At 39.6% G+C, this 24,138-nt stretch overlaps 1 protein-coding gene across 2 annotated transcripts in view; it reads left to right on the top strand.

Moving 5' to 3' along the window:
* The window catches only part of SHANK2 (SH3 and multiple ankyrin repeat domains 2), a 271,165-nt gene that overhangs the window by 44,137 nt on the left and 202,890 nt on the right, over positions 1 to 24,138 (top strand). For both annotated transcript variants that reach the window (XM_063158210.1, XM_063158209.1), the window contains exon 11: positions 10,986 to 11,052. In XM_063158210.1, the coding sequence (XP_063014280.1) occupies positions 10,986 to 11,052 (67 nt within the window). The remainder of the gene's footprint in view (positions 1 to 10,985; positions 11,053 to 24,138) is intronic.

Below are 24,138 nucleotides of genomic sequence, written 5' to 3'. Positions count from 1 at the left end.
CTTAGCATCTTCTTCCACTGCCATTTGGAGGGGACATTCCTGGCATGCAGTTGGCAATCTCATCTCCATCAGAGTATGTTATTGGCATGGACTATTGCTAGACTGCTGTTTCCAAAGGTTTTATTGTAGTTAACCCACAGAGTTTGGAATGGAGCCACCAAATGTATTAGGTAAAATAATCACAGTGTCTTGTTCACCGATGCATTTTATCCTAAGAGCTTTCCAAAAGGATTTCCAGCCATTTGGTTTAGCAGTTGAAGCAACACTATATTATTAAGTGTTTGCAGAGCTGAATGCCTGAAAGTTTCTGCTGTGAAATAGTGGGAAGTGTCTGTCTGCTGTGAGTAGGAAGACTTTTTTCTGAAAGTGTTCTGGGAAGAAGCTGCTAACATGGTGGGTTTTGGCTTTTCCATGAGGTAAGGCTGCCTGGCAAGGTGGAAGATTTCACTCGACAGCAGCACAGACCTGTAAACCCTTGAGCTGAATTCTCCTGAGCCCAATGTTTCCTGTAGCACCAAGGAAAACAAAAACTAGCAAATAACACACGTTCTCAGCCTTTTTCTAGGAGAGTTCAGCTGGAGAAGATTGCATTTCATGGCTTTTTGTTTTAGCATATTATTGGAGGGGACGAAGAAAATTAAGTCAATTTTGTTGCTGGCTGTGTCTTATCTGATTCATCTGATGCTGCAACCTGGCTTATCTGCTTTCAGTAAATACTCCTTTGGAACTGCTGCTCGCCCATGTAGCAGTAATAAGGATTATATAATAACTGGCTTTTGATGGCTCTTTCCAGCTTGAGCTAGATTTTCCTGAGGAATGAGTCTGTAATTGTAAATGTGTGTGTGTATCACACTTGGCTTTTTCTGCTTTGTTTTAATTATTGAAACACGAGTGCAGGAAAATGCATCTTGCTTGAGGATAACTTGCTGGGTGGCGTTTCAGCAGAGAAGCAGGAAGAAGATGGAAGGCTTTTTCCTCTACTTTTAGAATAAATAGAAACATAATATTTCTCAATAGAGGCCGTGATCATGGAGGAGGCTCAATACAGCCTGAACAAAGTAGGAGAACTTAAAAATCTGAGTTACTTCTTCTTGCAAGAAATAGGGGGAAATAAAAGAATGTCGTGAAGCAGTGAAGTTGTGCCTGGGATTGGATTTGCCTGCGTGTTCCTTTTTAGGCTTCCTGACATGTTTCCTTGTAACTCTGCTCGACTTGCTGGTGTATTCAGTTCAACACTTCCTGTCAAGCTGGTTCTTGCATAACAACGACTCCTTTTGTCCTAGGAGTTAAGTTTGCATTTCAAAGCCTAGGGAGGAGATGATTTAGAAGTGATTTGCTCCCATGTTGTGAGGAAAGGACTTACATTTTTTTATCTTGGTGTCCATGCAGGCTTAGTTTTAATCTGGAGGTATTCAGTCATGGCTAATTCATGAAGAGTGCTTAGATTTTAAGAATGCAGTTGTGTGTATTCGTGAAAGGACAATGGAGAATAAAACACAGGTTCTGCCTTTTAAATCTTAGTAAGGAAGACTGGAGAATGAACAAAGATGCCTGCAGGCATTTTAGGTGCTGTCCAGTCCTGTGAAGACAACGCTGCAGGACCTAAAAGAGCCAGAAAAGAGGTCATTCAGAGTGATTGCCTTCCTCATATTCTGACTGGAATTTGCTCAGCCCTGGCACAGCTTCATGGCTACTGAGCGTATTCCAGAAGACCCATGGGGGCTGTCAAATCTCTTGCAAGCAAACCCAGCATTTTAGCAAGGAAAATGTGCCAGTGCTATTATGCTTGCAGCATACTTTTTTTTGATAAAGTCCAGCTGTATTTGGCTGCACGTTGTTGTGTGTTTGCTTGTTTTTAAAATATTAATTGCTGAAAAGTATTTAGGGTAAAATCTCTATTCCTTTGAAGTGGATGAAATCCCACTGATTTCGCTGGGGTGAAAGTGTGTTCCTCACACTTGAGACAGTTCCAAAGCCATACTATCAACTCTTCCTATGTAATATATTCTACTGAATATGATTATTTTTAATTAACATTTCCTGTTCCTATTTAATTAACATTTTTAGTGCAGCACTATTCTTTTAAGTTGTACAGAGCTGCACAGCACATTGCCACGAATAACTTGGGTTACGCAAAGTCTTTGCTGCTAAGAGTTAACTTGCTGCAGCTGAAAAGAAGGTGCTGTATTTTCTGAGGGCAAGCTTGCTAAGAGTTTTGGGAGGCAAAAGCAGTGCTTGAGAGGCTGTGGTTGTAAATTTTCTTCCTGAGTGTGGGATATTGTTGCATTTCCTACAGCAGAAGTCCCTTTGTCTTCACCCAGCTGGGACACTGACCTTGTCCCACCTATCGTGGGATGCTTCCCATGAGCCTGAGGCTTCCAAGGGTGTGAAGAACGCTCGGATCTCGGAGCTTGAAAACCTGGTCTTTGATTACTATTAAAAACAGCCTGAGTAGCAGTGTGAGGGGGTCCTCACCAGGGAAGCCTGGGATTGCTCAGAGGGTTACGTAAGCGGCGCTGTCGTTTGGAAAAGCGCGAATACTTTGCCCTCGATATTGAGGCGAAGCGCTCGTGGCGAGCCTTTGTTTAAACAGTGCTGAAATGATCCAGGGAATGCTGAGGAGCCTCACAGAAATATTGGCCCTCTCCCCACAATTTATATTTTCAGATGCTAAAACTAGTTGTTGAGCAAATGTAAGGTGCCTATTTTAGGATGCTGCATGTCAATATCTGACTACAGATGGCTCCGTGAATCATAGTTGGAAGAAGGGAAATGTTAGACACTAAGATATTGTTGCTAAGAGATTTTAGTACACAGTATGCTAACATGTGCTGGCAAATTTGGGAACAGTAGCAGCAGAATGCTCTTGGAGGAAAAAAAAAATCAGTGGTGAAGAAACTGTCTTCAAAGGACTATTTAAAGGATAGTAACATTATTGTGCTTTGTTGTATCAAGACCTGACGAAGATGAAATTGTCTTTCAAGCAGATAATAGACAGAAAACATCCAAAAGGTAAAGCTAATCCTGCTCTCCAATGAAATAGAAAGTGGATATTGGAAACAAAAAGAAAAAAAATTACTTTGGGGTTTGAATGAATCAAGTGCCAAGATTAAAGGTAGTGGTTGCTGATATTTTGCCATCTACTGGACATCAGATCTATTAATATACACAGTTAATTCCTTTCAAAATGCATAATATTGAGCTTGTATTACATTATATAATTAAAAAAATATTGAGTTCTCTTCTGTCCAGGAAAGAAGCATGCAGAAAAATGCTGAATATGATTTTTTTTCACTTGTATTTCTTCATAACATTACTATAAAGTAATGTAGGAAAATTGTCAGCATTTTATTGTCCTGGTAGAGAATGTGGGTTATTTCTGCAATTAATATAAACCTTTACTGGCTATTATTTAAAGAAAATAAATTCAATTTTACTGCTCTTCTTTATTCTATCGTACCTTATATCAGTGAGTTTTGCCTGATTTTGAAAATGTTACACCTGAAAGGGAACTTCAAATGGATAAAATTAACTTTATTTTATAAAAGAAAACCTTTCAGTTCTGATCTGTTTTCAACAAAAGCATTATTGTTTTATTAAATGTACAAAATACTGCACAACAGTGAACTTCCTAAAGTAGTGATTTGCTTCTGACAAATTTCTAAATAGATGTATTACATCTCAGCTTCAGAATTGATTATTTTTTAATATAGTTTTGAAGTGTAGATGTGTGTCTCCATAAGGCAAGAATATGTATCTCCTTGAGGTCGTTTTATGTCATTCATATTCTATGTATTCAGCAGCACTGTTAGATAAAGACAGGGAATTAGTGATATTAATAGAATATTAATCAAGCGTTTGGTTTTATTTTTTAATGAGATGAGCCAAGAAGCTTCTGCTACTTTTATTTTGCTGTGTTGTAGCCTCAAAGTCAAAAATCAACTGCAGTCCATGGAACTACAAAATGTGGGGTGAAACTTTGCCCTTTGATTTTTGTGAAGTGAAATAAGGAATTCATGGTTGTCCAGCAGTTCTGTGTTAGGTTATAATGGCTGTGGCAATTGTGTAGGATTTTCCAGCTGGTTCAGAGAAAGACCCTTTTGGAATTCTTAACATTCTGATGGCAAACACCTGAGGTGTGCATTGTGGTTTGAGCTCAGAACAATGTTTTCCACATTTTCACGTTTTGCTCAGGCGTTACAAGAGAATGCCTTTCCTAAGGACTCTGAATTCCAGGTACTTGTGGTGCTCTTTGAATCAATAAACATCTCTTCAAGTGCAGGCTCCTGGAATTGCATAAGGAACCAACAGTGGGTGATCGATACATTTCCATCCCACACCTATGGGAAAGAAATTCGGAACACAGATTGCTTCCTGCTTTTCCAAACTGAACTCCATCTGTCCCGCTGAGAGAGTTATAAAATCCACACGCTACATGAGAGCAGCTAATGCAGATCCATTTAGGATGGGATTTGTTTGAGTCTGCTGGGTGTGCTGGGTTCTTGTGTGTCGCCATTTATCAGGGATGGAGCCTCCCGCTGCCCTGTCCTACACGGGCACGCATGGGAACAGGGTCTTGGCACTTAATAACCTAAATTTAACTTCCTGATGTCCTTGGGGATGACTGCTGTGGGCTTGATGGTGTGCTGGGACTAAATTCAAAGTGGCTTTAGACTCCAAGTACCTCTTGGCTTTATTAGGGAGAGCTTTTCTTTCCAGAAGACACGGTAGAGAATAAATACGTTGAAGTTTAGCTATGTTACCTTTCCATTGCCCCACTGTAAACAGCATTGGATTTTTGTATCAGATTAAAGAGGTGTCATCTCCAAAAGCTGTGGTTATTGGAAAGTGGTTATGTATTTTTAATACTAAGCAAACACATCCTGATTATGATATGTGGAAGAGCATTTCTGAAAGTCTTTTAATTAAGGAAGTGATTCCAACACTTCCTTCTAAATTCCCTTCTGTTAATTTCTCACGTGCCTCCGCTGATATTCAGTCCTGTTGTGTGATGGCTGTGACTGCTTGAGTGGTGGTTTTTTCATTTTTAAAATAACATAATCCTTGCTAGAATGAGAAATAATTTGTGGTTTTGTGAGCCTGTGGTTGAAGTGGAAGGCAGTTTCTGGAGTCTGATGGTTACAGTCTTATTCACGGGGTTGTGTGACCTCTTTCATGTGGTTCCCACTGAAGACAGGAACCTGTAAGGAAGATTTACCTCAGTGTCCTGTCTGTCCATCCGCATTTGCACTAATGTAATTCACATTTTGTTCTGGGCTGGAGTTACCTCCTTTAATATACAGCACCATGCCTGAGCTTACTGCCAATCCAAGCTTTCAGGAAAAGGAAAAGCCATAATTTAATAAACACTTCTGGCTGGCAGAGACAAGAGAAAGGTGAAACATCAGCCCTGAAGGAAAGAATAATGAAATGCACTTTCCTCAGGAAAGGGAAATTGTCTGGATGAGAAGAGCAGGGCCACAAAAAGCAGGTGGCGAGTGGTGATGTTTTATGTGCTCACTGTGAATGGCAGCTCCAGGCCAGCAGCTCCCTCTGCTCCCTCCAAAGGCTCTGCATTTCAGAGCTTTGGTTCTCTCAAATGTAAGCATGTGCGGCAGAAATGCAGAAGCCTGGACTGAGGGGAACATAAATGGACTAAGAGGCTCTCTTCAGTCCCACACAGAAAGTTTGTCAAAGTTCTTTGTCTTGGTTTGAGAGATGACAGCTTCAGTTTGTCTTTTTTCTGTTGTTTCTCCTTGGGTGGAGCAGTTTGTTCCCTAGAGTGGTAATGTAATTTAGCCCTGGTGTTTGCCTTTCAGGGCCTAGCCCATAAAGCTCTGAAGTTTTATTTGTTAACAGGCTACAAAAGCATGCTCTAATTTAATATAATCGTTATCTGTGATACATTTCAAGAGCAGGAAAATACCAGTTGTGAAAGGTTAGTGCCAGGTAAAGTATAAATACAACTTCTAATTTCCCAAAAGGAACAAAAAACTGCATTAATTCCCATAAAAAAATGTAAATACTTGACTGTAAGTAAATTGGTATCTTTAGAACTGCATTTATGTGGCTAAACAGAGAGATGGTGGTGAGTCAGTGCCACTTCTGTCTGATGCAGAGTCTGAAAACACTGTGAAACTCTGTCACACTGAAACCTGTAACAGGACATCTGGCCAGTTTCACTGTTAACACAAAGTACTTTTATTGGCTGTGATTTAAACTTTCTTTGGAGAACATGATTCAGAAAAAGCAGTACCTCAAATATGTCTCAAATATTTAATTTCTGAATTTACTCCTGAAAGGCAACTTAAACAGTGCCTTTATCTGTGGTGGTGTTCACAGGGGTCCTAGGACCAGGGAAGAGATGAGGATCTGACTCTGTGTTTCAGAAGGCTTGATTTATTATTTTATTATATATGTTATATTAAAACTATAATAAAAGAATAGAAGAAAGGATTTCATCAGAAGGCTAGCTAAGAATAGAAAAGGAATGATAACAAAGGCTTGTGACTGACTGAGACAGTCTGGACAGCTGGGCTGTGATTGGCCATTAATTAGAAACAAGCACATGAGACCAATCACAGCTGCACCTATTGCATCCACAGCAGCAGATAACCATTGTTTACATTTTGTTCCTGAGGCCTCTCAGCTTCTCAGGAGAAAAAACCCTAAGGAAAGGATTTTCATAAAACATGTCTGTGACATTTATCCAGAGGGATTTTTTCTGACTGTGAATATCAGAAGGCCAGGGATGAGAATGATCTGTCAGGAGCAGGAGCCCACTTGTGAAGGTGCCAGTGTCGAGGGTGTTGCTCCTTGCCCAGTGCTGGAGTAGGAGTGCTGGGATGCTCCCACCTCCTGCCTGTTCCCTGCCAGTCCCTGCCTTGCAGCTGCTTCATTCATTCCGGTTTCCACCCGGCTGAGCTGTCCCTTGGTTACCACCCCTAGCAACCGGCCAAGTGTCGATCAAACTCCTTCCCTGATTCCCTGGCTTGGCAGGGGAGCATCTGGCACTGCCTGCCATGGCAAGCAGTGAGGGCCTGGAACCTTGCATCGTTTGAGAGAAACATCTGTCTGTGAGACACTGGGGTGTCTGTGACAGCTCTGCTTCTCCCCAGGCACAGGAAATTTCTCTGTAAACACAACATTTCTGGTCAAGCTCCCTGTTACACACCCTGAGTGACAGCCAGCTCCTGGCTCTGCCCAGTGAGTTGTTCACTCATGGCTTTGTGCTTCAGGGTGTCCCAGCTGGGACCTGGTTTGGGCATTCCATTAAGTTTTATTGTGCTGGAGGCAGATCATTGTGGGAATGGGAGGAGGTACCACTGTTCACAGCATGGTTTTATCCTCTTTTTATTCTATATCAGTTGCCTCCTACCAAGATCCATCTTCCTGCTTAGCTTTACTCTCTGCTTGTTTCCCTGTGGCAGACTTACCCAGGCCAGACATCAGTGTTATCAAAGGTAATTTGGTAATAATTAGGTACCCATGTTAACAGCCTTAGTGGGGTCAATTAAGCTTGGGAGGGAGCTGATAAGTGATTCACTTTGGTTACTGTCACTCATAAAATTGCCTCTAATGCTGATTAAAAAAACCCCAACAAGATAATTTCTGCTTTCTGTACAGTAGAATGTGGCAGGGCTCCCAACCAAATGCCATTCTTGTCTGCAGCAGACAAAAATCCTGGTTTGGGTTTAAAAGCACTGAATTACTGAGTCAGGATTTTCTGCTGGGCTTTGATTGACACCATACTGGGACCCTGCAGGTGAACTCTTTCTGATTCTGGATGCAAAGTGAAGACATCCTTTAAAATCATGGCAAAGCACAAAGCAGGTTTTAGTGCAAATTGTGTGTGAGTGATGCTTTTATTTCCTACAAGATGCAGAACCAGGTTTTATCAGGTTTGCAGAGTAATGTTACTGAGGACACGCAGACTTTTGATGTGAGATAAATGTCAAAAGGATGACATGAAAGGACATTTGCTGCAGGAATGTAAGAACCTGAATTATGGCAAGACTGCTGCATATGCAGTTTTAGAAAAGCTGCAGTTTTTGAAGCTTCAGCATAAAAGAGTTGGTAGATAGCCTCTAGTTGTAAAGTGCTACCTCCACCCATTCATGGCGATATTTCATGTCTGTAAACACGCACGTGATGCATTTTGATGACTGGAATCCAGTTCCTACTGGAATTGGAAGCAACTTTTGCTGCAGTTTTGCTGGCTGTGCAATTTTTTCACTGCCAAGAGGAGATATCTTGTGATCAAAAGAAAACTCAAACAAAACCTTCTTTCCTGCCGTAACCTCTTAATTTTAAATCTAGCACTTGTCTACAGAACATCCTGAAAAGCAAACTATGGCTATTTAAAACCATGTAAATTATGAAGCATGGAGAGAATCAAACTCTAGTATTTTCTGCCAATGTGCTGCATTACTATTTTTTCCTAAAGTACAAAGGAATTTAGTACAAATATAGAGCTTCAGTTGGTCTCTGATTTAGGTACTTGATCAAGGAGAGAATTTCTACCACTTTCACTTGATTCTGACTCTGGATCTTGTGAAGACCATCCACTTGTCCTAATGTGTTATTCACATTTATATTTTCATGTGAACTCACGATAATTTTGGTTTAAGACACGATTGTATGGAAAAAGGGCTAAGGTTGCCATGCTTTGTGGCTTGTAACTGTACAAGTTGAATGAGAATAATTTTGTGTCTTTCTGATTTTGCTCTGACTTCATTTTCTCCCACACATTTTACCCATCAAATTCAAGTGAAGTGCATTGATGTTATGCCAAGAAATATTTGTACTTTTTAACTTTTCCTTGCTTTCCTTAGATCTTAACATATCTTTCCTTCATTTTGCTGTAAGGATTTTACATACTGTTTTTAGCGCATTGAAGTGAATTAAATTGAGAAAAATGGTTCCTTGAGCTTGCTGAATCTGCTGCTTGGTTCATAAGCAAATACAGGAACAATTCCCTATCAAGCTGTCTCTTAGTTATCTGGAAATATCTTTCTCTCTTTTTTTCCTAAATAATAAAATGTGTTTATCACTTAAAGAGCATGTTTATACTTGAGGTTTAAAATCTGCTTGGTATCAAAAATTCTTTCATTTGAGTACCATGGCTGGTGTCTAGCAAGCTGCCTGTCGCTGCTGAATTCCACCTCTTGCTGGAATTTTACTGCTGATTAGGGGTAACATCAGAGAGAAGTATTACCACTTGCTTACAATGCAGAGAAAACCTCAGAGCTGTGCACAAATGTTGCTGTTATGAACCTGGAGCCAGCCAGGCTGCAGAATTGGAAGTTAAAGAGAGAAGATTGGTACACCTTTGCTGTTGGTTTCCTAGTGCTGTTTGCCAGGGAAACTCATGGGCTGCATTTCAGGGCTGCACAGAGGAGGCTGGGGTCCAGTTTCTGATGTGTCATCCATGCTGAGAAACTGTTTCTGTCTGGAGGGGCTTCTGGAATAAAGGTTGGCGTACCAGTGTTTAAAATAGTAATTTTCAGATGGATGGTGTTGAGGTGTGCGCTTGTGTCCAACCTCCCTGATCACAGAATCCCAGAATGGTTTGAGTTGGGAAGGACCTTAAAGTCACCCAGATCCACTCCTTGCCATGGGCAGGGACACCTTTCACTATCCCCAGCCCCATCCAGCCTGGCCTTGGACACTGCCAGGGATGGGGCAGCCACAGCTTGGGTGTAAAGTCTTCAATTTCAGGGATTTCTGCATTAGTTTGTTTTGGTTACTGGTAAATGAAGTTGCCCATTCAATTTCCTAGGCTGAGTGCAGAAACAAAATCTTATGCTTGTTACATGCCAAGATACTGCTGACATCAACTGTACTTCCTACACTCCCTTAGACCATTGCAGCATTTAAGTCTTCCTTTGCATCATTCTTCATATGTGGAGAGGCACAAACCAGCAAATAATTTTTCTTGGTCATCAGCTCAGAAATTTGCATGGAGTTTTTAATAATTTCTCATATCTGACACTCTTGGAGACAGTCCTATATCCAAGAGAATCCTACAGCAAGTTGTTTTTTTTTTCTATTTTTTTAAGCTGCACCCTGTAGATGCAGACGTTTCTGTGAGAAAGGCCAGCCCAGCTTATGCCTTGCACATACATCAGGAAATCTGCAGTGCCACTAGAGAACAGGATCTGTCAGAGCTGCAAAATGGGGCCAGAAAAGACAATTCCTTCGTATTCAGGGCAAAAAGAGGAGAAGAAGGAAAAGGGAGAAGCCAGCAAAGGCAAAATTGAATTGCTTCCCTCACACCCGTTAGAGATGATTTTCTTTTTAAGTCTATTGAAATGAGAATTCAGATCTGTGTTCAACAATCAGGAAATAAATGAAAAAGAAAATTATTAATTTAGAACTCAATGTATTTAGACATTTTAAACTCTATGCATATGCATAAACTTTGCCAGTCTCTCTCTTTCAGTGTATTTTTGGTGTCTTAGTTGTACCTGAATATTGGTAGCTCTTGGTCCTTGTCTCTCGCGTACTTTGCATTTCAGCTCCTGTTTTTATTGCTCAGGTAAGGAGCGAGGCAGGAGCAATTAAAGGGAGATAATGTCTTCAATGTGTCTCTCCTGCAGCATTCCCCACACACCAGTACAGCTCCCAGAGCTTTGGGGATGCTGTGCTTAATGTTCACTGCTGCCTTGGACTGCCACCACGTGAAGAGCAGCAGCTCTTCCAGCAGCCTCCTGAGACTGCCACCATGCCAGCATTCCTGGGAAATGGGCAGCTGGGGGACTGGCAGTGCTCTTACAACAGATTAAGATCTCATTTCTTGCTGTTTCAGTGTTGTATTGGTGTTTCAGCTACCAATATCTGTATTGCAGAATGAAAAGTAACAGAATTGCTCCACTTAGTGAAATGAAAATATCTTTGCCTGATGTTTGTCAGTGATGTGACATGTTTTCCTTCTTGGCAAGTGATGACAACATATTAATTGTGCCTGTTTTACAACCCTTTAGGTGGCTATAATAGCGGGAAATTTTGAGCTTGCTGAATACATCAAGAATCACAGGGAAGCTGATATTGGTAAGCAAAATATTTACAGACTCTGAAAATAAGTTGTGCTTGTTTGTGCCAGGGTTTTGCAAAGATGTTAAAACTGATTCTATGTGAGATATAACCACAGGGCTGCTGACATTTCAGGGAGGTTTGAAAAGTAACTCTTGTAAAAAAATGCAGATGGGGAAAAAGCTGAAATATTTTCAAAAATATACTCTGAAGAGGAAAGTGTGGTAAGTGGTAGGTGCTTTCTAAGTATAAATCAGTCAGTTTGTAATAAACTAAATACACATCCACATCCCTTCCAGAGTGACTCTTGCAAGTTGTTTTCGCCTTGCCTAAAGCAGCTCCCAAATAGGAATAATTGATCAAAAGATGAAAATGGAGAAAGGTGCTTCTCTATAATGAAATGAATATATGGTAGAAGCCAGCTCCTCATATCCATGAAAATGTTCCTTCTCACTGAGTTTGGTGGGATTAAGGGCCTTAAGGACCCCTGACAAAAATTGGAGGCTCTTTCAATATCTTTTTATGCAGAGGAATTTGCCATTAAAATAAAAGCCAGTTTGATACAAGTGATGCCTAATACAGTTTAACAAAATGGGTTAAAATGCTTTAATTCAAGTTAATTTAAGTTCCAGACAAAATATCCTGAAGTTGAACAAAAAAAGGCATTTCTTTTGCAGCAGGAGGCTCTGTGTACTCAACCTGCACTGATTTAACTCAGCGAGGCAAATCTCTGACTTGAGTATTTCATTTACATGGCAAATGAGGCCAGCTCACATGAAATATAAAACCAAGGATGTGGATTAAGGACTGATTTCCCTTTCCCTTCCTTGTTGCATATGATCTGCAGAGATATGGTTGAAGGTTCTGTGGTAATGTAAGTTCTTGTAGCACTTTCAGCTCTTGCAATGTGCACTGAGAAAACTGAGGGCAAAATGCACCAAAGTCATAACTTCTGCATAAAGGTTCAGAGACAGTCTGGAAGGTTTTTTTTTTTTCCTGGGATGATGGGGATGGTTCCTTTCCATGTAAGAATTCTTCATCAATCTATATTTATTATAATCTGTAAGGCATGAATTAAAAACGAACATGTTATTCTTATTAGGTTGAGCATCTTATTGTTGTTTATATTTACATATGGGTAATGGAGTATTTTTGTAGGATTTGGTGATTTCTAGAAAAGTTCTTAGAAAATACTTTCTATGGGATGATTCTCCAAATTTTTCTGATGCCTCCATCTTTGCCACTGAAAAATAGAAATATTGGTGCTGCCATTATTTACTTGCCATTTTTGCAAGATGGTGGCTTGAGCATGACTGTTTAAATTAATAGATTTGTCTTAAAGAGTAAACATTACATTATTTTATTTCCTCCCACCTAATTTAATTGCGCTGAACATTTGTCTTTTAAGTTTTATTACCTATGAAAAATGAAGTTGTTGAAATGTCTATTTTTGGAGTGTCTCCCAGTGGAGAAAAAAGAAGAGTAAATCAAAGAACCAAATCCTGAGCAGAAAACCTGAGAGCTGCTGTGATGATGAATGTGCAGAGTGATGTCAGCATTTCAGCTTCAGCAAGTTGGCTTTTGCTTCTTGTGCTTGTCTGGTTACCCACTGTGTTCCTATAATTTTGGATGCATTCCAAAATTTATCACTTGAGTAATGCACCTCCTTAGAGGCAGCAGAGGGGGAAGAAATAGTGAAGAGCTTGGGAAGTATCCTCAGGAAGATGAAGACTATTCATACTGTCAAGTCTCTTGAGAAACTTTTAATCAAACATCTCTCAGAAAGTGTATTTTTGGTTAGATTCTGAATTTTGATATTGAACCCATTCATTAAAACTTGTTATTATTTTAAGTTCATTTAATAATCCAAATCTCTTTGCACTTTGTAATTATTTTAGACTGTTTTAGAAATAGAAAATTCTGGTTTACATCAGAGCCGCTAAATATTTCTCCTACAGATCGAATCCCACCAAGATTGTTCTTCCTTATTCTTTTAATTTAATTGTAAAGCACTTTCACATCAGATGGATGTGAAAATTAGGCATATATAAAATTAGCTTGTTTGTAATAATCATAAGACTTCCAGCTGTTCTGGAAAAAGAAGAAAAATATAAAAAATATTTTAGAGCCAAAAAAGGTGAGAATAACGTCCCATGGAGTAATGTGAATAAACCTATAAAGAAAAAGGCTTGCAAGGGGTTCCTGGGGCTTTAGTCCAATAAAACCCCCCTGGCTGATTCTACCAGCAAAGTTCTTACTCTGGACTGGGATGAGGCTGTTTAGTAAGAATGAATCAAACAGCAAAGATAAAGGAAGCCAAGGACAGAAAAAAAGAGATGCCCACAAAGGATTAAAAATAAGATCCAGATTTCATTGTATTTCTCTTTTATGAGGGAATCCCTTTTGTTTTCATGGCAGATGTTTGGAAGGTGGATAGAAATTGCCATATCATTTAAAATGTAATCCTATTTGAAACAAATTACAATAGTATTTTTCATAAAGCAAGAACCCCTATTACCATAAGGTACTTAGAAACTCGTTTTACAAGCAGTATGAAATGCTCAGTGTGGCTTCTCAGATTATTTCAATTCATCATACCCCCAAATTATTATTTTTTTTTTTGAAGAATAATAGCACCAGAGTAGCATATTTTAATTATTGGTTATTTTGGAAGTCTTTGGGACCCAGAAGTGTATCCCAGCTCAGTGACTATTGTTGCCTCTTCTTTTCTGCTTTGAGGAAGACCTTACACCACATACCCCTGATGTACAGCAGTTGCACAGCATTAAAAATATTTAATAATAATTGTAATAGTGTCCCTTTTAAACTTCTTTTTTCTTTTAACTAACTATAGCACATTTACAATTTATTTAACTTTATGCATTTATTTATTGCAAACTAAGAGAAAGTAATGGATTAAAAGATGTGATGAATAGAAAAGTTAATCCCTGATTGTTTTCAGCCAGCCTGCAGCTGTCTGTGAGTAAATGAGCACAGCAGATTTAGGAAGCATTTGCTGTACAGAATTTACTATGGCTTCTATAGGATGGAGGTACAAAACCCAATCATATATGTAAGAATTTTGAAGCTTTCATTACATACAGATATGCAGATATTAAGTATGTTGCAAGCTGATAATCCTTTGACTTGGATAACCTATTTTTAAATCTCTCTTTTGCCTTGGTTCTTTGTGATGGGATGAATTTTCAGACGGAGTAAATGACATGGGTTGTTCTTCTTCAAGTGAACAAGGTTTGTTTTCTATTGTGCATCTTGTCCTTCAGCAGCTCTGGAGCCAGGATTGATAGGATTCTTTTGTCTGGTTTTTTGTTTGCTTTAGGAAAATGAAGCACATTGAGCTGGTGTGTGAGTTTTTGGTAGTTGATTAGCAGACTAACTAATACTTGGATACTGTTGCTAGGCTTCAAGTCAGAGTTCCTGTATTCCTCTATAATTATGCAGAGAGATGTGTGTGTGTGATGGTTTGTCTATGCTTTCACATGGGTGTTTTTATTTTGATAATTTTGAAAATCTGCTAATACAGTCTGTAGACACATTCCACAAAGAGAAATTGCTTTGAAATTAAACATTTTCCAAGTATGAGTAAAAATGTGGGTTTTTAAACTGGCATTGTGACTGTAAACATAAGGAATGTGTATTTTATTGTGGAATAAGCAGAACAGGTATTTCAGAACACGAGGATATTAGCTGGTTTGTGGTAGAACTGCTTTTCTAACTAATTTTCTTTAATTAGATGAGAGTGATTGAGGTCAGCAATCTTGGTTTTTCAGCTGCAAGTGTTGCTATTAAATGCTGGCCAGCCTAGGGAATATTCTGTTTGTTTACTTATTTATTTGGATTTGGGGAATGGTTCAGTAATTTTGATTTTCATCAATCAAATGCCTGCAGAATACTCCTCAAGCTGAGGGAAAACAGATTGAGACAGATAACATAAGAAAGAGGAAAAGGCAGCAAAGCAAAAGGAAAATCTACAAAACTGTCGGCAGCGTGCAGTGACTTGTTCTATTTTTATCACTTGTTATTTAATAGAAGCAAAAGGGACAGAAACATCTATTGTAGCCCTGTGCAGCTGTCATTTGGGAGTAGCATTACCTGTTTCAAAGGTTAGTGAGCATTTAACATGGAAAAAGAATGATATCTATGTAATCTGGGTGGCAAAACCACTGAGGTGTGAATTTCCCACATTTTAAGTGCATATTGTGTGGTAAAATATCATAATCCTGTGTTCCTTTTGCAATTTCTTTCAAATATCTGTCCTAAACAAATAATTACTTCTGTGTTCGTAGAAAAAAAACTCCTTTGCATTAATGATGTTTAGGCTGGGTTACAAGCAAACAAATACTGATTGGTATGAAATAAATCTGTTGCTATTATTTCTCTGTTTTCCTCTGAATGGTTGCAAGAAATAGAATTTCCTGTACTCAGTCTTGCTATGTGGCAGCAAACAAATTGGAAAACTGGGAATTGTGTGTTAATGTAATTACATACTGAAATGTAGGGCAGAGCTTGAAAAACTTACCATGCTTTTCCTTTTTGCTTTGATCACAAGTTAGTTATTTCTGTGTGTGCATTGGTGCAAAACCATACAGTAATTTGCTTTATTTCAAAGTTTAAACTTCATCAAGAAGCTGGTTGCTCTTGGTCTTTGAACTTGGGTGTATTCTGTGCATATAACAAGAACTGCAGGCTGAGGTGTGCAAGTTCTCTGGTGTGGCCATTTCTGAGGCTTACTTGAAATTCTGAGCAGGAAGGCAAGCAGGGAGCTGGTGCCATGTGTAAGTGCTGCTTTGAGTACAGCTGATTGCAGAATGCTCTGGCTGCTCTTGGGGACCAGCCTCAGCCTGTCCTTGCCACCTGCCAGGAGGGCCACGACTGCCACAGCTACTCCTCCTAGGCTTTATTTTACAGACTGAACCAGAAGAGCCTGGCACTCGAGCCAAAAATAACCCACTGACGGGATCCCAGGCTGCTCCCAGGGCCCTTGAGCTAGATTTGGTCCCAGGCAGAACTCTGGGCTGAGCAGTGGCTGTAGGCCACGCTGGCACATCCCCTGCAGGTGCCTGGGAGGGTGGCAGGGGAAAGGAAGGGGGGATTGCTCTGTGTTTGAGCCTTGCCCCAATCTTTACACCCAGATCCAAAGGGCTGGAAGTGTTTCCAGGGCCTGTAGCTCCTGCCTCCCCCAAATCTGGCTTCCACCCAGCTGCCAGCCCATGGCTGCTCCTCAGCAGAAATGTCTCTCACCTTCTCTGCGCCTTTCAGGCTGGGACCATTGTGTCCAGCAGTTGGAATGGGCTGCTTTCAGCAGCATTGCTGGCATCAGAGCTGTTTCCTCAGAGTTGGGTCAGAAACCTTTCCCAAGCCCTTTAAGGGTTTTCGCTGGCTAAGACACCATCCTTTCACTAATAGTGGCTTTTTTCCCCTTGGTGTTTTTTTTTTAAATAGTTTTCACTGTCTTGACCCCCATGAGGGACTGTACAGGAAAATAAAATCAGAGGCCATGGTCAGAACTAGTGTAAGTCACAGAATTTGAAAAAGAAATAAAGTCATAAAACACAAGTAGAAAAAGTGATTTGAAGATCCCGGTGACAGTGGCTATGACAGGGACAAAAATGAAATGTACTTTTGTATTTCAAACAAGTTATCAAATAAAGCAGGTTAATTTCTTGCTTTACAAAAACTAATTACGTGGATTGTACTGTCCTCAAAATGCTGGTGGAATCCATAAAAGGATAGTGCCATTGAGCTCACTGTGCAGCCAAGGGTCAAGCTGGGAGCAGACAGCAGTGCAAGTACCCCAAAGCCCTCAAATGCTGCAATTCTGAACTAATATTTCAGCCAAACTGGAACTTTCAATCATGATTTTCAGTTAATCCCTGTGAGTGAAACTCACAATGTTGTTCAGCCTGGCAGCTGCATCCTTCTGATCCCAGCAACACCCCTTGGAAGCACTGGAAATGGTCAGCAGATGACCCATCTCTCAGAATCTGCTTTCTGATTCAGCCTGGTGCCTGATCCTACACCAGGATGTCTTTGGGATGCAAGGGAAGCTAGAATTAGTTAAGGAGTTGCCTTTGGCTGAGGGGTTGTAAAAAGAAAATAGTACTTTTGAATTTATCTCTGTCCTGAAGTTTGTTCGGTCACCTCTGTTTCAGTTTTACAGGCCATAGATGACAAAACAGGAAGAGGTTTATATGATCATCTGACATTCTCATTGCAGATTACAGCTTTTATATTAACTAACTCCTGTTTGAACTGGATTAGAACCAGGAAAAACATTATGTTTTGTTAAAGACCTGCAATACTGTAAATGGGATTTGGGAAACTGTGTCCTGGTCTTGTGATCTGATGGGGCTGGATCCTTTTGTTGTTCTGGAGTTATCACCCCTTCTTAGAACAGGCATATGTTTCTGAAATCACTCTGGCTCTCTGGCTGCTGCAGCTGGACCCTGAGTGAGGCTGAAACTCCTCAACTGTGCTGTGTCAGTGCCACATTTTCTTTCCTGAGTGACTCAGAGCTGGAATATTGGAGAAGAAAATCTCTGAGGTTTAAATGAGAGCTAGAAAACCACATTCATGATGGGGTTTATTTCTACTGCAGTTTGATCAGCATTATCTGAGACACCCTCTGCCAACTTTTCTCAGGCTCCTCTAAAATCAGTATCCCTAAATTTGCTGTAATTGTGCCTTTTAAAGAGCCTGTGCCTATTGGAAGTATGTGATCTGTGCATTTCAATCAGATATTATATCTATATCTATAGATATCTGGGTCTCAGTGTAACAAAACAGGAGGGTTTGGATGGCCACACCAAAATTAGGATATTAGGAAACCTACGGTTGCTGAGGTAAGGGATGTGTCAATGCATCTCTGAGATATCAGGCTGCCCAGTAAAGGATGCTACAGAAGGCAAAGTGTTTGAAGAGCCTCCCAGAGAGTTCTGGTATTCCTCAAAAGTTAATGTGTTTTCTTTGAATCATTTTTCCACATGAGCCTCAAGAGCTCTCTAAGATGGTGTCAAATGCCATGCAGGATTTCTAACAGCGGAGTCAGGTCAAAAATAGAGGTAGGACAAGTGGGGAAAGAGATGTGTGGAGGCTCCCAGGGCTCTCTATTTCTTTCCATTTACAATGGTGAGAACACAGAAAAAGGAGATGAAAGCACATGAAATAAATGCTACTTAAAAAAAAAAAAAAAAAAAAGGAAAATAGAGAATGTTAAAAATAGTCAGGAAAATAGTCAGGAATGATTCCTGAAGAAAATTCCTATGCTTCCCAACATAAATGAGCCTCACCAAATACCCCAAAAGCCTAAAAATCCCAAAAGAAAAAAGAGAAGAAAAGGGAAAATTAAGCCCCATGAAACTGAGTGTAATGTAGCTCCTTATGCTGAGCACTTCATCACAAATCTCTTTGTGCACCCAATAATTTCCTTTCTGTAATTAGGCTAAAAGTAGACCATGAAGTTGTGACTGATGGCACAGGATTGGGTTTGTAACTTGTGAGTATGTGGATTTTTATGTGCCATCATTGCTTTGTGGAAAAGAATTAGGTTCAATATAACTCCCATTTGGAGAAGGCAGGAACATGCATGGAAAAATTGGATCAGGAAAGCCTTCCAAATATAGATGTAATTTTATTAATTTTCCAATTGTATGAAACAAATATTTGTATTTAAAAAAACCCCTTCCTATGGCTATAAAACTAAATATTTGCATGATTTCAAGGCTACTATCTGACTTTTAGATTGGTTCAAATAAACTTGAAAAGGCTTAAGTTGGACTATTCAGTTTTTAATACTGGACTATATAATTGCTAATCCCTCTTTGTATTTATTTACATTGACTTCCTTACTTGCAACTCCTCTTTCTATTATGCTGAATTTATATTGACATAATTTTTAACAGCTCAACATATCAGTTTTCAGTCAAACTCCATTATTTATAGAAATGAAGTTATGTTTTCTGTTCAATATACAATGGTTTGACAATTTAAAAAGTAAAGCTTCACTGAAGAAGTTTGTTGTAATGCCTTATAAATACTCTCATTTTAATAACAAGATATTACTGTCATAATTTTGTGAAAATTGATCCAATAATATTGAGCCTCTTTAAAAGGAAATAGTATCATCCCAGGAGCCTGTTTGTTGTCAAATTCTAGATGAGGCTTGATAAAGGGACAGGCTTTGGAGCGCAGGGCTTTGTAATGAGTGTAATATTTCACACTGTATTTCACACTGCTCACAATATTTCACACTGCTGCTGTCACTCCATTTATATCTCAATCTCCTGGGCTGGCTCTGAGTCTTTCCTGTGGAGTTCAGGGTAAGATGCAGCTTCTGCAGTCAAGGTCTTGTCACACTGTGGAAGACATTTTCAGAGTAAACACTGAGTATTTAAATCAGGTCTGCTTAGGATCTTGGACAGAGAATCCAGGGAATCCAAACCTAATGATGGTACTTGAACCTTTTATGTCACTCCTTCTCCCTTTTAATGAGCTGGTGTTTGGAGGTTTTTATTTCTCCCATTTAATTTCACTGCTGGATGCCTTGCATGGCCTGGGATACCTCAGGGTGTCCAAAAAGGTTGTTCCCTTAGCAAATCTCCATTCTGCTTTGATTTTTTTTTACTTTTCCATTCTGTGCATCTTCATAATTTCTGATATTGAAGCCAAAAGCCTGTTTTTTCTTCTTCCATTTTCTAGGTGGTGTTGCTGAAGTAATTGTTCAGAATTGTTCATAAAAGACAAAATTATGATTGTGCCTTGATTCAGAAAAAGTTGCAAAGTAAATATCAACCAAGTGGCTCTAATTGGGTGAAATCCTTGCTGAATGAAAACAACAAAAGATTTATTGAATTGAAGATTTACAGCATTAAGATTGTATTACCTGTGTATATGTAGAGGTATCTCTGGTTTCTGTTCCGTACTTCTGCTGACTCCAGAAGTCCGGATTTGGTTCCTCCTCCTATGTGTTCTCTTACCAAAAGCCCCATTACTTGATAAGCTTGCATTCTCTCTGCATAATCTTTCACATTATAGCATTTTCATCTTGGGAAACAGCCTCTTACATCTCGTTGGAACATCTGAGGTAGCAAAATTTAACATAAACTCTGTGATGCGTTTTCAGTTTTAAATGTGCCTCATCAAATCTGTAATTCAACACAGATCAGTTATTTATCCTGAAGAATTTATTTGTTGCTCCTGGAAAAACCCTCACAAGTGCAGGCTTGTTGATTTGTCCTTTGAGTCCTTTTCCCTTTCTTTTGACTTTCCCCTCAGCCATGAGCACTCCTGGGATTGAAGGCATAGGGGGTTTTTGTAATTTGCCCTCAGGGATTATGACAGGCTAAAATTAATGTTTTCATGTGTGCTGCTTGTCCTCTTCCTTCATTTCCCTCCTATGGTCAGCCCAATCTCTCTTCTTGTCCAGATGTCTGGGGTCACACCTTGCAAGAAATCAAAAGACAGATTTTTTGTGTTAGTTGAAATTTAGCCTTCTTCTGAGGGCTAAGGTTTTTATTTTGGGTCAAAGCCTGGCCTATCTTGCCAGCTTCATTACCACTCTTGAGAATGCCAGGTGCTAAAGAGCTCTATTTTTGCTGTGCAGATCAAGTGTGTCTGGTTTCTTGTGGCCTATTTTTACATAATTCTTCATTCCATGGCTTGGAAAAGCTGTGAAGGAAACGAAGAGATTGTAAATAGCTAGAGAAAACTGCTATGATATTATTACAGGAAGATGAAGGGGAAGATCTGTGAGATTGCATTTCTTAGAGGGTATGGAATTAAAATTAAAGGCAGGAAATGATGCATATAAAAATAAATAAACTAACAAATAGAATGGTACATTTTGTTAGCTATATTTCAGCAGTCAATTGACTATTTCCAGATAATTCCATAAAAAATGCCTTTGAATAAAGAATTCTCAAGTACTGTGGCTCAGAAATGCCCCCCCTTATCCAGAGGTGTTCCAGGGCAATTCTATTCAGTATTCAGTATTAAGCAGTTACCTGAAGAATGTGAGATGCTGAGGAGCCTGATGCCCTCTTTCTCCCTGATCTACTCAAAGGGGTTGTGCTTAAACCCTACCAGGGGATCCCTTGTCTTAAAATAATCGGGAGGTAGGGATCTTGGAGGGAGGAAAGGAAATGCTCTGGTCCTTTGTGACCCACACAGGGACTGTGGCACTGACCTGGCTGCAGGGGCAAGCACTGTGGTCCTGCTCCATGGCAAAGTTGATTTTCCTGGGGTGGGAACCCAAAAAACCAGCAAAGAATCACTTGCAATGACCTGAAGTGGAGCAAAAAAGGCAAGAAAAAGTTCTTTGAGCTGGGACCAAGAAAAGGTTTGAGGACAATACCAGAAGTTTTTTACACATACTCAGAGGCAGCACATTGGAGGCCACGGACTGGAAGCCCTGAGCTTAGTTTTGGACCGTGTTTAATTTTTCATTCTGAAAACTTCACAACTGCGAGGTTGCTGGTGTAGCCTGACAGCATCAAGGTGGCTTGAGGAATGCTTGGAATGAGGTCATTGGTCTGCCCCAGCAACCCACAATCAGCCTGTGATCAGCTGTAACATCCAGAGCCTTTTTATTCAGCACCTCACACTCAAATCCTGCATTTGTCTAACTACTAATTTCCCCCCAAATAAAGATATTATAATTTTTTTCAGCTGGTTGCATCTTGCCTGTTTTGGATCACTTTGCCTTTTAATTGTGTTTTCTTTCCTGTTTCTTTTTCTTGTCACCTTCCCTCATTTTTCTTTCACTTCTGCCAGTGCCAGCTCTGTTCTGTATTGTACCTCTGTGCTCTCCCAGTTCTTTGCTGGGTTATCCAGCTTCTGTTCCCCTGTAAGATTCCCCTTTCTTGCATCCAAGGAAGCTGCAAAATGATTTCTGCATATGTTGATTTTTGCTTCCCTCAAGCAATTCTATACAAAACTCTAAGATAATTAAGATAACAAAAACCATTCCCCCATCCTAAAAGAGAGCAAGGCTGAATTCCAGCCCTGTGCAGGGTAATCTCTGCCACCTTTTCAGAGTTTGACTGATCCAAAGCTACAATTCGTTTTCTTTTGCTAGCGCTTTTTTGACTGGATCCAGGAACTTCCACATTTTGCAAGGTCTGTGACATTGAAATTGGAGTTTAGGAATTAAAAGTAGTTAAAAGTGATCCCAAGAGTCTGGTGACTTTATTCCTTTCCACTCTGTGCTTAGGATGGAGTATTTTTGATCTTTTGATTCATTAGCATAGCAATGTTTATTCAGACATCTTATCAGCAACAAAGGAAAATTCTTATGTGTAAAGTTAACTAAGAGAAAAGAAAAAAAAAAAAGGAACTACTCTGATATTGTTTATTTCAACTAAATGAAAGCAAATTTCATTAGCTCGATTGCTAATATAGGACATGCTTTAGGTTTTTAACACAGGACTGTGTTTTCCTTTTTGTCACCTTTTTGGGTGGGGGGAGTAGGAGGAAGGGGCTTCATTGCTGCTTTGTCTGTGCATAGTGGGAGGACAGAAATTTTCTCATGATGGTGGGATGAGGTTTTCCCTTTCATCATCTTTCCTGACAAAAACTGAAGCCACTCTGCCTACAAAGCTGGTGGAGCTTGCTCTCCACATGCCTGTACCAAAGGATTTTTTGTGGTGTTTTTCTTTTAAGTAAGAGATGATCTAGTTGAGTCAAATTCCCTGTGGACTAAAATTGCTTGTCATCCTTCTGTGAGGTCCAGGCTCTTATCTTAGAAAGTACATTTCAAAGTTATGTACTGGCAGAAATTTTATGCAGTTAAACATAATTTCTATCACGTCCAGAGATTTGGAGGGAATAGTGCTTGGGAAAAAATTTTTGGTCACATCATAGACTTAACAGATTTTGGGATTTGTTTGTTATTTTACTTTTATTTTCTTATTTCTGATTAATAAAAACCCTGCACTGTGGTATTATCCAAACACAGTTTGTGTTTCTGTCCACCCATGGCTGTGTCCAAATCACCAGTTGCAGTTTGTTCTGTGCCAGCTGAGGAGAGAGAAAGTTCAAATGACAGGGGGAGTTTTTCTGGTGTCTGAACTCTGTTATGCAAGTGGCAAATCAAGTTCTGCATTAAAGAAGTGTAAATCTGGATAAAAGCCACTGAAATTATTGCGGATTTAGGCTAGGGCCTTATCTTAGGGTGTGTTTGGGTTTCCTCTTGAAGAAGAAAAACCACAAAATCTTTTCTTTTTTTTTTTTTTCTGGCAGCTGCTGGACTGTGTCCTGTGCCGTCTGAAAGATAACTGTGCAGATTTAAAAAAATCTGCTTCTCTTCTGGTCTTCTGTTCAACTGAAAAAATAATTGAGTAAACTGGGTGTAAGGAGTTGTTTAGTACCCATTGATTTATATATATTATTTGGTAACAGCGTGTTCTTGACCCAGGAAGATGAAGTCTAATGGACTTCCGATATCCAAATGTTGGTGCTGATCTGGAGCTGCATGTAAATAGAAATGTAAACTTTGGGGATTATTTCTGCCATAGCTGCTTTCTGAAGGAGCAAGTTGCAATGACATAAGCTTTGTATCCAGTTTGCCTGTGTTACATCAGCATATGGCTCAGACACTTTGCTCCCATCCCCAACAAAATGGGCTCCAATTTTAGAATGTCCTTTACTGCATCTCCGCTTTTTTTAATACTTCAAGGTTTTAAAAATTCTTTTTTATTTGCAGCATTTTAATAATCATGCTCAAGTCCATTAAGCTTTGCAAGAGCTAGAAAGAAATAGGAAAACAATGAGTCATTAAAATATATAATGTGGAGGATTAAATTCCCCATTCTGGTTGAATTCCTCCCAGGCAATAAGGGAAGGTCAGGCAAGTATCGTATCATGGTAAGGAAATCTCAGAATTCTAGCAAGTGTTTTCTATTTTTTGGGGGGGGGGGTCAATACTCCTGAAATTTGACTTTGAGAATGCAAGGTCACCTCTGCTGGATGTCCTTAACAAATAGCTTTGGTATGGTGTTAAATAACAATCTAGATTTTTTTTACTCCTGATGTGGCAAAATGAGAATGGGTGGCTTTTACAGTGATCAAATCCAGATCAGTCTTTTC

Source organism: Melospiza melodia, chromosome 6 (assembly GCF_035770615.1).
Source record: "Melospiza melodia melodia isolate bMelMel2 chromosome 6, bMelMel2.pri, whole genome shotgun sequence".
Taxonomy (NCBI): Eukaryota; Metazoa; Chordata; class Aves; order Passeriformes; family Passerellidae; genus Melospiza; species Melospiza melodia.
The sequence above is the reverse complement of the archived record's forward strand: the minus strand, read 5'-3'. Positions and strand labels throughout refer to the sequence as shown.